This window comes from Scomber japonicus, chromosome 4, assembly GCF_027409825.1.
Source record: "Scomber japonicus isolate fScoJap1 chromosome 4, fScoJap1.pri, whole genome shotgun sequence".
Lineage (NCBI taxonomy): Eukaryota > Metazoa > Chordata > Actinopteri > Scombriformes > Scombridae > Scomber > Scomber japonicus.
Window position 1 is genome coordinate 33,729,798 of NC_070581.1, and position 17,085 is coordinate 33,746,882.

The 17,085-nt window shown below is 40.3% G+C and overlaps 1 protein-coding gene across 1 annotated transcript; it reads left to right on the plus strand.

Moving 5' to 3' along the window:
- Window positions 1-7,600: 7,600 nt before the first annotated feature.
- Window positions 7,601-12,365, plus strand: pim2 (Pim-2 proto-oncogene, serine/threonine kinase). Its single transcript, XM_053318224.1, has 7 exons — window positions 7,601-7,905; window positions 9,576-9,676; window positions 9,924-9,974; window positions 11,041-11,249; window positions 11,360-11,529; window positions 11,913-12,089; window positions 12,196-12,365. Exons 1-7 carry the CDS (start codon window positions 7,836-7,838, stop codon window positions 12,360-12,362), a joined length of 945 nt encoding a protein of 314 aa, XP_053174199.1. The 5' UTR covers window positions 7,601-7,835; the 3' UTR covers window positions 12,363-12,365.
- The last annotated feature ends 4,720 nt before the right edge of the window (window positions 12,366-17,085 follow it).

Below are 17,085 nucleotides of genomic sequence, written 5' to 3' on the forward strand. Positions count from 1 at the left end.
GAATTCTTGAAGTTGCTAATATGATAGCGTACCATTGGATTGGGTGGATTTGCGTTTTTTCTTCCCCGTTAGCTAATAAAAATGGCGCGGAGACTCACGATGTATTTGTGTCGTCACGGAGACTCTGAATCAGCAGTTTCAGAAGCTAATGTCTCGCAGTTGTTTTAAAACACAACAGAGGCGCCAGCACGAGTTATCTTTCTATCAGTTTTGTGGATTTGCACCTGTGCAGTAAAGCTACGCCTTACTTATCGTTAAGTGCGACAAAAAAGGTCTCGAGCTGACAGGGGACAGCAGTCGGGACGAGATAAACCACTACGGAGAAACACCTAGCGTTACGCGGTTAGCTCGCTGGCTAATCATGATTATTATTTTTATTATTATTATTAATAATCAGGGTTGAATTTAAAACTACAAACACAGTGGCTAGCTGTAGCGCACGACTAGCTGTCTCAAATTCTAGTGGAAGTCAGAAGAAGTTAGTAAATATCGCTTCAAAACATGCTTTACTTAACTTGTTAGCTAGCTAGCAAACACGACAAAAACAAGAGTAATTGTTACACAGTTTAAAAAAAAAAGGTCAGAGCCACTTTTAAACCAAACTTTTTAAACCACTGTGGTAGACGTCAGATTAGCTTGGTAACAGAAATAGACGTATAAAGTCAACGCTTTAATTAATAGTTAATAGGAACGATATTCGCTAACTAGCTGCTAATCTGCTATCAGATTACTTTGGCTCAGTGTCAAAGTAAGAGAAAACAAAGGGAACGTAAAACAGTGACAGTAAATATTTAATCGTGGGCTTCAAGTAACGACTGAATAAAATTTTGATTTTATTTCTTCTTGGTAAGCTAACGAAAATTAGCATTCCGATTTGTGAAATTTACTTGGAATTCATGAGGGAATAAAGTTTAATATATACACGTAAAATAAATAAATTTACCTCGACACCACTGAGGATTTGTTTTCACGTAGCCTGAGATTAGCATTAGCATTAGCATTAGCTCTTAAGTTAGCCATCACCTGAAGTCTTATTTGGGGTTTTAAAACATTTGGTGAGCTAGCTCGGTGGCTATTGGGGCCATTGTTTTCAATGAGGAATGCTAATTGGATTGGAACAAGAAAGATTAGGTTAGATATGTTAGCAAGCTATCACCTGAAGTCTTACTATGTTTTGTAGCTAGTTAGCTAACAGGCTAACTAGCAAAGATGTCCCCTCCCCCCACCGCATTTTTTTTTTATCCCACCTGCATTCTGCAAAAAAACCCACCCCCATTCTACCTCTGATTGGCCTGTAACCTAACAGACAGATCTCCGCAGAATGCAGGTAGGGTAAAAAAAAAAAAAAAGACTGCATTTTATGACAGGAAAGTTTACCCACCCGTATTCTGCAAATACCCTCCTCTGTTTGGCTCTGAGTCTGACATTCTCAGCCTAATAACTCTAAACCGTCTCAGTCGTCATGCCTGAAGCTAACCAGGCTAACCAACTGGGCTAACGGGTGCTTGCCAATCAGAGGCGGAGTAGGGCAGGTGTTCGCAGAATGCAGGTGGGGAAATAGCAAGGCCCCATGTTACGAGGCTAATATCATTAGCATTCTGTATAGAGAGAAAGAGAAAGCTTTCACCTGGACTTGAAAGCTAGTTTCTCGTAACATTACTTGCTAGCGCTCCCACCAGCCACTTTGTGCGAGGACCGCTAATCAGACAAATCGGACTCCTGTAAGCAACGTTAGCGTGCTCTTTAGCGAGCGAGCTATCACCTGAAGTCTTACTATGTTTTTGTTTTTTTTTTAAAGCTAGTTTCCTGTGGTTTCCAGGTTTCTAACAACGCTAACAACGCCCCATTATTGTTAGCTTAGCTGCCGATAGCAACATCTTTCTCCCAGCTCCGCACCGGCAGCCATTTTGTGTCTGCGGACGCACTTTTCACTTTTCTATCATTAGCTGGGAATGAAAACGCCTCGTCATCATCCAGCAGTGACTTCACAGTTTGTAACCGCCTCCATCTTTTTTTCTCCCTTTTCTCCTCCACACTCCCCCCTCCCCTCCCCCCCCACACACACATGCACATATACCCCCACATACCCCCACAACCCCCCCCACCTTCATCATCGACATCATCATCATCATCGGACTTATTTAGCTGCATGTTTAATTGACCACGACCAATATCATAGAGAAAAAGCGACAAATAAAAAATAAATAAAAAAAGGAGAGAAAAAAAATAGAGAATTGTCATACTTATCCTCTTAATGATTGATTATTGTTGTTATTATTAATAATATAAGTTTGTTTTATTTTATTTTCTTGTTTGGGATGAAAATACCTTTTTTTCTTGGAATAAAAAGAGGAAAATGTTTCTGAAAAAAAATGTTTGGGAGATTTTTTCTGCACACAAACACACTGAAGCTCTTCACTGTGCTGACTTCCTTTCATCGATGTGTATTAATATGATTTTTCTTTCTTTCCTCCATCCTTCCTTAACCCCTTGTAGCTCACACCAAGAAAGTGCGATTTAAAAAAAAAACGAACATTTATTTGCTTTTTCTTCCTCTTTGTTGCCATGACAACATAAAACATGATTTATTTCCTCTCATTGAGTCTAAATGTGATGTTTTACCGCCTCTACAGACTCATTCACACCTTCACTGGTTCTAAACTTTTATTAAAAACATGTTAGAGACTCATTCTGTTCATGTACAACCTGTAACTATAGCAACCATAGCACAACCTGTATCTATAGCAACCATAGCACAACCTGTATCTATAGCAACCATAGCACAACCTGCATCTATAGCAACCAAAGCACAACCTGTATCTATAGCAACCAAAGCACAACCTGTATCTATAGCAACCATAGAACAACCTGTATCTATAGCAACCATAGAACACAACCTGTATCTATAGCAACCATAGCACAACCTGTATCTATAGCAACCATAGAACACAACCTGTATCTATAGCAACCATAGAACACAACCTGTATCTATAGCAACCATAGCACAACCTGTATCTATAGCAACCATAGCACAACCTGTATCTATAGCAACCATAGCACAACCTGTATCTATAGCAACCATAGCACAACCTGTATCTATAGCAACCATAACACAACCTGTATCTATAGCAACCATAAGAACCTGCATCTATAGCAACCATAGAGCAACCTGTATCTATAGCAACCATAGAACAACCTGTAACTATAGCAACCATAGAACAACCTGTATCTATAGCAACCATAGAACAACCTGCGTCTATAGCAACCATAGAACAACCTGTATCTATAGCAACCATAACACAACCTGTATCTATAGCAACCATAGAACAACCTGTATCTATAGCAACCATAACACAACCTGTATCTATAGCAACCATAGAACAACCTGTATCTATAGCAACCATAGCACAACCTCTATCTATAGCAACCATAGGACAACCTGTATCTATAGCAACCATAGCACAACCTGTATCTATAGCAACCATAGCACAACCTGTATCTATAGCAACCATAACACAACCTGTATCTATAGCAACCATAGAACAACCTGTATCTATAGCAACCATAAGAACCTGCATCTATAGCAACCATAGAGCAACCTGTATCTATAGCAACCATAGAACAACCTGTAACTATAGCAACCATAGAACAACCTGTATCTATAGCAACCATAGAACAACCTGCGTCTATAGCAACCATAGAACAACCTGTATCTATAGCAACCATAACACAACCTGTATCTATAGCAACCATAGAACAACCTGTATCTATAGCAACCATAACACAACCTGTATCTATAGCAACCATAGAACAACCTGTATCTATAGCAACCATAGCACAACCTCTATCTATAGCAACCATAGGACAACCTGTATCTATAGCAACCATAGAACAACCTGTATCTATAGCAACCATAAAAACCTGTATCTATAGCAACCATAGAACAACCTGTATCTATAGCAACCATAGAACCACCTGATGGTCTGTCTGTGCATTACATACCTCATACAGGTGCTAAACATTGACAGTTAAATGAGATAAATAGATTTATGTTATTGAGCTGATATGATGACACACAGTGACCTCTTCTACCAGACGGCTGAGCAGGTTACAGGAAACGTTCCCGGTGTTTGCAGTAGAGCAGCAGTCAGGTGTCCGTGTAAACAGTCACACAGGTTTTCCGCGTTGTAATCATTCCTCCTGTTCATACCGACGATTAAAAGCAGGAATGATCACAGCAGGAAAAACAGGTTCAGTGTTGATTTGAACTCCGGACTCAAAATAATCCTTCTCATTCCTTTATTCTCTTTCCTCTTCTCCTCTCACTTCCTTTCATCCACATCCTTTTTTTTTCCTCTGTTGGCTTTCTATCTGTATCCTTCCTCTTTGCCCCTATATCCTCTTCTTCCTTTCTTTTTTAAATTTGTTTTAATAGAAAAGAACTATAAAGTATGAAGCATTGACTCTTGTTGACTCCTTTAGATGAAGCTACAGTTTGCAAGTATGTACTTGCAGCTCCTCCCTAACCCTAACCCTCAGTCCAGGCTGCACATTTCTGCAGGTGTTGGCTAATTTAACCCAAAAGTTATAAATAGATTTTTGTGTTTTGGTTGTAAAAAGAAAAGTTTGTTTAATTTAAAAGCTGTTTGTTTAATCATGAGCCTTCAGATTAAACTTCAGACTCTTCTGAGGGGTTTTATAACAAGCCTGCACTGTTCTTCACATGGTTTCAGTATTTAGCCTTTTCTTTATTTAAGGTATTAAAGTATTAACTGAAATAAATCAAGTAGTAATGAAACGTCTCCCGTCCAAAGAGACCTGCAACCGACCCTTTTTACACCCAGAGATTAAAAATATGACTTTCAATGCATTAGTGTAAAAATCAAATGGAAGGATGGAGGCATTTAGTTTAATTTAATATAGAAAGTAGTGAGTTGGTATCAGTATTACTTTAACCCTTGTGTCGTCCTCCGTCTGTTTTGACTTGTTTCTTCTTTCCTCCCTTCGTTCCTTCCTTCTTTCCTTCCTCCCTCACTCCTTTTCTTCCTTACCTCCTTCTCTCTTTCTTTCCTCCCTCCTTTTCTTCCTTCCCTCCTTCCTTTCCTTCCTACTTCCTCCCTCCTTTCCTTCCTTCTTCCTTCCTCCTCCTTTCCTTCCTTCCCTTCCTCCTTCCTTCTTACCTTCCTCCTTCCTTCCTTCCTCCCTCCTTCCTCCTCCTTTCCTTCCTTCTTCCTTCCTTCCCTCTTTTCCTTCCTCCCTCCTTTCCTTCCTTCTTCCTTCCCTCCCTCTTTTCCTTCCTCCCTCCTTTCCTTTTCTTCCTTACCTCCTTCTCTCTTTCTTTCCTCCCTCCTTTCCTTCCTTCTTCCATCCCTCCTTCCTACTTCCTCCCTCCCTCCTTCCTCCTTTCCTTCCTTCCTCCCTCCTTTCCTTCCTTCTTCCTTCCCTCCTTCCTACTTCCTCCCTCCCTCCGTCCTCCTTTCCTTCCTTCCTCCCTCCTTCCTCCTCCTTTCCTTCCTTCTTCCTTCCTTCTCTCCCTCCTTTCCTTCCTTCCTTCCCTCCCTCTTTTCCTTCCTCCCTCCTTTCCTTCCTTCCTCCCTCCTTTCCTTCCTTCTTCCTTCCCTCCTTCCTACTTCCTCCCTCCCTCCTTCCTCCTTTCCTTCCTTCCTTCCTCCCTCCTTCCTCCTCCTTTCCTTCCTTCTCTCCCTCCTTTCCTTCCTTCCCTCCCTCTTTTCCTTCCTTCCCTTCCTCCTTCCTTCTTACCTCCCTCCTTCCTTCCTTCCTCCCTCCTTCCTTTCCTTCCTACTTCCTCCCTCCTTTCCTTCCTTCTTCCTTCCTCCTCCTTTCCTTCCTTCCCTCCCTCCTTCCTTCTTCCTCCCTCCCTCCTTCCTTCTTCCTTCCTTCCTCCCTACTTTCCTTCCTTCTTACCTCCCTCCTTCCTTTCCTTCCTCCCCCCTTTCCTTCCCTCCTCTCCTTCCTTCTTACCTCACTCCTTCCTTCCCTCCCTCCTTTCCTTCCTTGACTCGAGGACAACAGGAGGGTGAAGGCAGAGGTGTGTAAACTCTTCCATAAAGGGCCGTCATGTGACTCATGTAATCAGCTGATCTCAGTTTCAGACGGTTGATTCTGCTCCTGATTGGTTGGAACAGAACCATGCAGCACATTACGGCTCTTTATGGCAGAGTGTGGACTGTTAGCTGCTGGTGTGAGGGAGCACGGATGATACTCAGCCTGGTTATTAATATAATAACACAGAAAAGCTTTGGACGTCAAACTTTTAAAAATGTGCTCTTTTTTTTTTTTTTTTTTTTAAACAACATTTTCTGTAAAGGGGAACTCACATGTAACAGTTTCTCCTAAATGGTATTATAAAACATGACCTTTTCCACACACACACACACACACACACACACACACACACACACACACATACACACACACACACACACACACACACACACACACACATACACACACACACACACACACACACACACACACACACACACATGTAAATATAGGCTATATATTTATGTGTCAGAGGAAGTTTCCAGAAATCGGAGTTATTAGAAGTGTGACTTGAAGTAGCAGCTTGTGGTGTGTTTTACATGGTCTGGACCTCAGAGACTCTGTCATACTGAAACAAGCCAGAGACCCAGCCTGCAGCCCGCGCTCTGTGTGTGTGTGTGTGTTTCTCAGTGTGTGTGTGTATGTGTGTGTATCTGACTCTGTGTGTGTGTGTGTGTTTCTGACTCTGTGTGTGTCTATTTCTGACTGTGTGTGTGTGTGCATGTGTTTCTGACTGTGTGTGTGTGTGCATGTGTTTCTGACTGTGTGTGTCTATTTCTGACTGTGTGTGTGTGTGCATGTGTTTCTGACTGTGTGTGTGTGCATGTGTTTCTGACTGTGTGTGTGTGTGTGCATGTGTTTCTGACTGTGTGTGTGTCTATTTCTGACTGTGTGTGTGTGTGCATGTGTTTCTGACTGTGTGTGTGTGTGCATGTGTTTCTGACTCTGTGTGTGTGTGCATGTGTTTCTGACTCTGTGTGTGTGTGTGTGCATGTGTTTCTGACTGTGTGTGTGTGTGTGCATGTGTTTCTGACTGTGTGTGTGTGTATTTCTGTTTCAATGTTTCAGTGCAGCCCGCGCTCTGTGTGTGTGTGTGTGTGTGTGTTTCTGACTCTGTGTGTGTCTGTGTATTTTTGTGTTTCTGACTCTGTGTGTGTGTATTTCTGTGTGTGTCTATGTGTGTGTGTGTTAGTGTATTTCTATGTGTGTGTGTGTTAGTGTATTTCTGTGTGTGTCTATGTGTGTGTGTGTGTGTTAGTGTATTTCTGTGTGTGTCTATGTGTGTGTGTTAGTGTATTTCTGTGTGTGTGTGCTTTGAGGGGAAATCGTCTCTTCCTCTTTCCTGTCATTGCCGGCGCGCGCTCTTGGTCGTTACGTTGAATTTGTCTTCAATCTGATTGGTCGGTCAGTTCAAAACATTGCGCACACGTCTCGACGCTGATTGGACAACGTGACCAACTGGGCCCATATATAAGCTAGAATAACAGCAGCGTAGTAGACAGAGCAGAGAAGCGCTCACAGAGAACAGTAGACTCTTAGTATTACTCAACATTTACTACTTTTTGAGCCGTTTTAAGCGCAGAAAGTAACTTTAAAGTAATTTTCTTTGCCGAAATTGGATTTATCAAGTGTAACACGGGAAGGAGACGGGAAGAAAAACGGCAGCATCAACCGGTTTGAGACGGAAAAAACTTTTTAACACCGACACAGAGGGGAATTCACAAGCATGGATTGTATCAGCTGCAACTGAACTCAAAGCTTCCCGAAACATGTTGGACAAAAGGTCCGTGGAGCTTCACCTGGAGGAGAAGGAGGAGGAGGAGGTCCGAGGGAAAAACGGTGAGAAGAATAAAACAAGCTCACGAGTGTTTTCATGTTAAATAAAGAAGGAGAATGAGCAGTTTTTGGGTGTTTTGCGGACTTTATATTTAGTTAAACTACAACGAGACTATATTAAAAAAACTAAACCGTCGTTTGTGTGGTAGTTTTATATTACAGAGCCGTTTTCATGGTTACTGGAACGTTGCTTTAACGGTTATTTTAACGTTTTTTTTTAAAAGTGACTATTCGAATTTTTTTTGAATTTGAGACAACATGACGTAACTCGGTTAAACAACTTAAACCAGGCTTTTACATTGAATTAAAGTGTAAGTTAATATTCTAGCTGACTGGTCGTTGTAAAGCTAACGTCGTGAGTTAGTGAAGCAGCAACAAGGCGGCAGCGTGGAGCTCAGCTGTTCATCACAACAATAACAAACAGAGCACACGCACGTTTGTTCCTCATTTCACATTAAAAAGGAGTTTATAGTTTATATAAACTAATAAACCGTCGTTTGTGTGGCAGTTTTATATTACAGAGCCGTCTCCATGGTTACTGGAACGTAGCTTTTAACGGTTATTTTAACGTTTTTTTTTAAAGTGACTGTTTAAAAAAATTTGAATTTGAGACGTTGATTCTAACAATGACGTAACCTTAAATGAACTCGGTTAAACTATTAGAAACATTTTTTTTTTTAATTGTGAATGAGTCTAAATTAAATATTAGTGAGCTGAAAATATGATTTAAGTGGTAACAGTTAACTTTTCTAGTAGTTGAGTTAGTGAAGCAGAAACAAGGCGGCAGCATGGAGCTCAGCTGTTCATCACAACAATAACAACCAGAGCAGACATGTTTGTTCTTCATTAAATCATCAGTATTATAATAATAATACAACAGGACATTAAACTATATAAACCAGGTAACATTGATGTGGAAATATGATTATGACTACATAGTGCAATAGTACTATAAATAAATACTATAACTAAAGCCACAGTGACATGTAATCCTCCAATTTGTGCATTAAAAATAGTTTATATAGATTATAAATAGTAATAACTATGTGTACATGATTGGAGAGCCATCTTCTTTGGGTTTATTCAACATATCACTCCTTTTTAAAATGATTTTCTCTTAAATTTTAGTTATTTTACATCTTTTAATATGTTTTCAGGACAGCAAAAGGAAGAGAAAATCAATTATTAAGAATAATAAAGTGACAAGGAAACTGAAAAAAGTTGGAATTCAGATGAATTGATGATCAACATAGTTCCAGATTAAAGTGAAATGTCTGTTTTGACTCTGAATGCACCGCAGTGACCTGGTTTAGAAATGTGCAATGACATGTGAAAGTTGCTCAACACATTTATTTCTTCAACATTTCCTTCTGTTTTTTCTTTTCACTCTGCAACCATGTGAATTACAGTCTGAACTCAAGGTGCACTTACCGTCTTTTTACAGAGCTTTTAACCACATTTCCTGTTCTTGGAGATGCCCTAAATGTCTGTGGGGGTTTTTCTCAGTGTTTACACAGAAGCACCGAAAAAGGGAAATAAGATAAAATCAACAATAGAAGAAGAGATGAACCTAAACAGTCATCCTGGGTTTTTGATTTACAGTAAAATGTCTCAGATTGACGTCCACAGCTGATTTATTGTCTCTCTCTCTCTCTCTCTCTCTCTCTCTACAGTGAAGGAACCGTTCTGCAGTCAGTATCGCTGCGGTCCTCTGCTCGGCAGCGGCGGCTTCGGCTCAGTGTTTTCAGGCCAGCGGCTCTCAGATGGACTGCAGGTCAGACCACAAACACGCATCACATGATCCGCTTTGTTGTTTCTTGTTTTGACTTCAGCCTGAGAATCTTACCTCCTTAACTTCTGCACTGACACACATCTGATTATCCTTCACTGCTCAGTTTAAAGCATCTAAACTATCATCTAGTGAGGATTAAATGATATGACACATTTTATAGTTACTACTACTGCGACTGCAAATTCACTCTCCTTTTTTTTTTCTTTTTTTTTTTTTTTTATCTATCCAGGTTGCCATTAAGCAGATTTCCAGTGACAGAGTTCAGCAGTGGGCCATACTGGTGAGTGACAGAACAATTCATTTCATTAGTCTATAAAATGTCAGAAAAAGTGGAAAAATATCCAAAGTGATGTCTTCAAATGTCTGAAACAGTCTAAAACTCAAAGATAGACAGTTTAATAGGATATAAAATAAGGAAATATGAGACACTGAAGGAGGAGAAACTTATAATATTTGGAGTTTTATCTTTTTAAAAATACTCAAATTACCAATAAATCATTAAATGTAGTAATGCATTAGTCCACTAGTCAGTAGGAGTAGTGTTGGTCCTCCTGTCAGTCTGTGTAGACACAGTGTGGGGGTGAGCGCCGCCCTCTGCTGGCCGCTCAGCTGTATTACACCCGTAGGTGGGGGCTGTCCTCCGGCTCCCACGGAAACCTGTGATGTCACGGTTCAGTAAGTGATGCAGTAGGATTTCCCCCCTCTCTCTCTCTCGCTCTCGTTCTGCGTCTGACTGATTTCTTATTCATCAGAGTGTAACTGGGATCCCCCCCCACCACAGAAACACCTGAGCCCACCTGCAGGCTCTGAGTCACAAGCCCAAAAAAAACTCCCACTGAGCTAAAGTGGAGTTTCTGTTGAGGTTTAAAAAAAAATACAGCAAAAAAAAAAATAACATGAAAATTTTGGAGGTTTTTTTTTTCCTCCGAAACAAAAAAACACCACGTTTGCTTCTCACCTGTCAACACCACAAGTTTCAGTGACAGTTAGAAATGATTCATCTGTACTTTTTATTTAAATATCTGTAGGAGGCGTCATAAGAAACATTATGATTAGTAAGATTGATTTAATTTAAATGGGAATAAAATCATTAGTACAAAAACAGCACTTACATTTATATTAATTACAGTCAGGTGCATTCACTCTTTTCTTTTTTTGGATTGTTGCTCAGATGAAACGAGACATTTGAAGACATTTCATTATTTTCTACAATTTTATAAACCGATGAATCCGTTAATATGAAATAAAACATTAAATCTTGTTAGGTTGTGTGAATCGATGATGATGATGATGATGATGATTGGACGATCGTGTTAATGTTTCTTCTTCTTCTTCTCCTTCCTCAGCCCGATGATGCCAGTCCCGTTCCCATGGAGATCGCCCTGCTGCAGCGGCTGTCAGAGGTCGGGGGTCACGGCGGGGTCATCCGCATGCTGGACTGGTTCGAGGTGGAGGGGCGGGGCTTCCTGCTGGTGCTGGAGCGGCCGCCTCTGTGCCAGGATCTGTTTGACTTCATCACAGAGAGAGGAGCGTTGTCCGAGCAGCTGGCTCTCAGGTCGGTTTCCCTCCGACGCGTTTCCACAGCAACAGACGCTTTCCTCTCCTCCTCCTCCTCCGCACGGTTTTAACTCCTCTTCTCTCTTCTCTCTGTTTCGTCTCCTGCAGGTTTTTCCGTCAGATCGTCGAGGCGCTGCAGTTCATGCACGATCACGGCGTCGTGCACCGAGACATCAAAGACGAGAACATCGTGGTCGACACGCGGACGCTCGACGTCAAAATCATCGACTTTGGATCCGGAGCTCCGTTCAAAGAGACGATGTACAGCGAGTTCGAAGGTAAGGAGACAGAAATACTGTTTCTAATTTAACCCTCCTGTTGTCTTTGAGTCAAGGGAGGGAGGAAAGGAAGGGAGGTAGGAAGGGAGGAAAGGAAAGAAGGTAGGAGGGAGGTAGAACGGGAGGAAAGGAAGGAAAGAAGGAAGGACGGAGGAAAGAAGGAAGGAAGGAAAGGAGGTAGGAAGGAAGGAGGGAGGTAGAAAGGGAGGAAAGGAAAGGAGGGAGGTAGAAAGGGAGGACAGAGGAAAGAAGGAGGGAGGGAGGGAGGAAAGGAAAGGAGGGAGGTAGAAAGGGAGGAAAGGAGGGAGAAAGACAAAGGTTAAATATTCTCTACTGCTGACTACCCCTCAGAGTGACTGACTGAGTGTGTGTGTTGTGTTCAGGAACCCGGGTCTACAGTCCTCCAGAGTGGATCCAGTCTCAGTCGTATAAAGCCGTCTCTCTGACCGTCTGGTCTCTGGGGGTCCTGCTCTTCGACATGGTCTGCGGCGACATCCCGTTCGAGCGCGACCAGGAGATCATCGGCGCCACGCCCATCTTCACCCGCCGAGTCTCTAAAGGTGAACACCGCGTATTTTAACCCTACGTAGTTTTAAGACACTTTACAAACATCCTGAACATCAACCTAACGTCTCCTTTTTCTTTTTTCTTTTTTTTTAATCCCAGAATGCCAGTCTCTGATTCGCTGGTGCCTGTCTTACCGTCCCGAAGACCGACCCACCCTAGAGGAGGTCCTGTCTCACCCCTGGATGGAGGGAGGAGAGGTGGAGGAGGAGGAGGAGGGAGGAGACCTGCAGGAGGACCACAGCTCTCTGCCCAGCCAGTCCCTCTAAACCCCCCCCAAGCCCCCCCCCCAAAAAATCAGAGAGAGAGAGACAGCACTGTGGACGCTCTCTGAGACACACTGGACATTAAAGTAGCAGCTAATAAACTACGAGAGACTTTAAAGACAGAAAAACAAACACGACACATCAAAACGAACATTTAACATCTTTTTATTTATTTATTCTTTTTTTTTTTTGGAGGAGAGGAAATGAGCGGCGGCGGCTGAACAGGAAACAGGAAACAGGAAAGGGAATTATTCTTCTTCTTCTTCTTCTTCTTCTGTCCCTGCATTAATCTTGTTCCTCTTCAGCAGCCGTAACTCTCAGAATCCCAGATCGTCCTTGAACGCACCGTCTGCTGCATCAGCGCACGATTGTGAAATGACTCGAAAGTACTACTTACTCATTCTGGTTTTGAAGGAAGTTAAAAAAAAAAAATCATCATTTATATTTAAAGCTGAGACGTGAAGGAAGCAGCGACGGCGTCCTAAACTAATCTATTTATTCTTTATTTGATCTCACGCTGAAGTCTTCTGTCAGGTTTCTCTTCTTTTTTTTCTTTGGTGGAAGAATCAACGTTAGATTTGGAGCAGATGGACTTCCTGTTTGGTTATTTATTGAGTTGAGTATTTATTATTTTAGGGTCTTTTTTTTTTTTTTTTTTTTTTTGAAGATGCAGATTTATTATTTTTCTTCTTCTTCTTTTTACAACACTGGTCTGAGCTTCTGTTACAGCTTCTGTTTCGAGTCTTTCACTGAAGAGACTCGAAGCTGAGACTGAAGCTGGTTTGAATGTTCTCACTGAAAACTTCCCCAAAAATGAAATAATGCAAAGTTTCAAACCTGCAGGAGTTTATCACACACACACACACACACACACACACACACACACACACACACACACACACACACACACACACACACACACACACACACACACACACACACACACACACACAGCAGCAGCAGCAGGAGGAGGAGGATTTAAACTAGATGATAACTAAGAGATAAGATAGAAACCCTTCAAAGTAAAGCTCCTACAGTCTGAACAGGATGCATGGAGACACCCTTCAAAGTAAAGCTACTACAGTCTGAACAGGATGCATGGAGACACCCTTCAAAGTAAAGCTCCTACAGTCTGAACAGGATGCATGGAGACACCCTTCAAAGTAAAGCTCCTACAGTCTAAACAGGATGCATGGAGAAACCCTTCAAAGTAAAGCTCCTACAGTCTGAACAGGATGCATGGAGAAACCCTTCAAAGTAAAGCTCCTACAGTCTGAACAGGATGCATGGAGACACATTGCTGTTAACATATTGAGTCCTCTCTGGGTTTTTGTTGCATCTTTTAAAGGATAATATTTTTGCTTTATTACATTTTTGGGAAGCTTGAAGTGACATCAGAGAATAATCAGCAGCTGTTTGAGTCAGTTTTAAAGCAGAAATGTCAAAAATGTTCCTTTAGCAGCTTCTTTAATGTGAAGATCTGCTGCTTTTCTGTTTTTATGATGATTTTAAACTGATTTATTTTTGGGGGTTTTGAATTATTGATCACTTAAATTCTTCTCTGAGGTTTTATAGACAAAATGATTCAGACTGAAGCTGATATCTGAGATTATATTCTTCATAGTTTTGTCTATAAAACGTCAGAAAGGAGTAAAAATGCTCCAAAACTCAAGATATTTAGTTTAATGTCATATTTAACCCTTTATAGGACACTCATTGAAAGGAAGGAGGGAAGGAGAGAGGAAGGGAAGGAAAAGAAGGAAGTAGGGGGGAGGAAAGAAAGAGAGAAGGAGGGAGAGAGGAAGGGAAGAAAGAAGGAAGGAAGGAAGAAAAAAGGGGGATGGAGGAAGGGAGGAAGGAAAGAAGGAAGGGAGGAGAGAAGGAGGGAGAGAGGAAGTAAAGAAAGGAAGGAAGGAAGGAGGAAGGAAAGAAGGAAGGGAGGAGAGAAGGAGGGAGAGAGGAAGAACAGATGGAAGTAAAGAAAGGAAGGAAGGACGGAGGAAATAAGGAACGAGGGAGGGAGAAAGGAAAAGAGGAAGGGAAGAAAGAAGGCAGGGAGGAAGGAAAGGAAGGAAAGAAAGAAAGAAAGGAAGGAAGGAAGGAAGGATATTTTGGGATATTTACAGAAGTTACCAAATATAATTATTTGCCCAATAAAGGGTTAACAAAGAAAAGCAGGAAGTCATCTCGTTTTAGACGCTGAGACATTAAATATTTTAAACAGACTGACGAGCTGCTGATGAACGAGCTTTAACTCTGATTCTTCATCTAACTCTAAATAATTAAAACTCCTCTAACGAGCTCAGATCAGCTGTTCACGTGTAAACAGCGAGAGTAAAGAAACCAGATGTGACGTTCAGGAGCTTCTTCAGGTCAAAGGTCAGTTTGATGTGGTTGTCATGGTGACGTCACTGTAAATACTTGTGTATTGTTCAATGGTTTAAGAAAAGGTGATGAAGTGGCTCCTCGGTCACTTGTTTGTGTTTATTTATATTAAATAAGACATTTATGGATCAAAGAAACTTTAAGATCCAACGTTTGAATAAAAGCTTTTGGTCACTTTTACACTTTTTGTCCTTTTTTATTCTTTTATTCTTTATTCTTTATTCTTTTCTTTCTCTAATGAACTCAGCTCAGGTTTGTTCTGTGAAATCACTAAAACATCTTTAATTTAAACTCCTCACAGTTTACTACTACTATATAAAGTACTACTAATACTACTACTAGTGTTATACTACTACAAAAGGTACTACTTCTATTACTACTACTACTCTTACAACTACTACCTACTAGTAGTTCTATTACTACTACTACCACAAAAAGTACTTCTACTCCTCCTCCGTGTACTTTAAATGTGTCAGATGAAGATAAATAGAAGCTTCATTTATAGTTTTACCAGCAGGTGGCGCTAAACTGTACTTCTATTACTACTACTACATAAAGTACTATTGTGCGCTACTACTACTACTAGTACTCCATAAAGTACTACTACTAGTACTAGTCCATAAAGTACTACTACTACTACTAGTCCATAAAGTACTACTACTTGTCCATAAAGTACTACTACTACTAGTCCATAAAGTACTACTACTAGTACTCCATAAAGTACTACTACTAGTACTAGTCCATAAAGTACTACTACTAGTACTAGTCCATAAAGTACTACTACTACTACTAGTCCATAAAGTACTACTACTAGTCCATAAAGTACTACTACTACTACTACTAGTCCATAAAGTACTACTACTAGTCCATAAAGTACTACTACTACTACTAGTCCATAAAGTACTACTACTAGTCCATAAAGTACTACTACTACTACTACTAGTCCATAAAGTACTACTACTAGTACTCCATAAAGTACTACTACTAGTACTAGTCCATAAAGTACTACTACTACTACTAGTCCATAAAGTACTACTACTAGTCCATAAAGTACTACTACTAGTCCATAAAGTACTACTACTACTACTACTAGTCCATAAAGTACTACTACTACTAGTCCATAAAGTACTACTACTAGTCCATAAAGTACTACTACTACTAGTCCATAAAGTACTACTACTACTAGTCCATAAAGTACTACTACTACTACTACTAGTCCATAAAGTACTACTACTAGTCCATAAAGTACTACTACTACTAGTCCATAAAGTACTACTACTAGTACTCCATAAAGTACTACTACTAGTACTAGTCCATAAAGTACTACTACTACTACTAGTCCATAAAGTACTACTACTAGTCCATAAAGTACTACTACTACTACTACTAGTCCATAAAGTACTACTACTAGTCCATAAAGTACTACTACTAGTCCATAAAGTACTACTACTACTACTACTAGTCCATAAAGTACTACTACTACTAGTCCATAAAGTACTACTACTAGTCCATAAAGTACTACTACTACTAGTCCATAAAGTACTACTACTAGTCCATAAAGTACTACTACTAGTCCATAAAGTACTACTACTACTACTACTAGTCCATAAAGTACTACTACTAGTACTACTACATAAAGTACTACTACTACTACTAGTCCATAAAGTACTACTACTAGTACTACTACATAAAGTACTACTACTACTACTAGTCCATAAAGTACTACTACTAGTCCATAAAGTACTACTACTACTAGTCCATAAAGTACTACTACTAGTACTCCATAAAGTACTACTACTAGTACTAGTCCATAAAGTACTACTACTACTACTAGTCCATAAAGTACTACTACTAGTCCATAAAGTACTACTACTACTACTAGTCCATAAAGTACTACTACTAGTCCATAAAGTACTACTACTACTAGTCCATAAAGTACTACTACTAGTCCATAAAGTACTACTACTAGTCCATAAAGTACTACTACTACTACTACTAGTCCATAAAGTACTACTACTAGTCCATAAAGTACTACTACTAGTACTCCATAAAGTACTACTACTAGTACTAGTCCATAAAGTACTACTACTACTACTAGTCCATAAAGTACTACTACTACTACTACTAGTCCATAAAGTACTACTACTACTACTACTAGTCCATAAAGTACTACTACTACTAGTCCATAAAGTACTACTACTAGTCCATAAAGTACTACTACTACTAGTCCATAAAGTACTACTACTAGTCCATAAAGTACTACTACTAGTCCATAAAGTACTACTACTACTACTACTAGTCCATAAAGTACTACTACTAGTACTACTACATAAAGTACTAC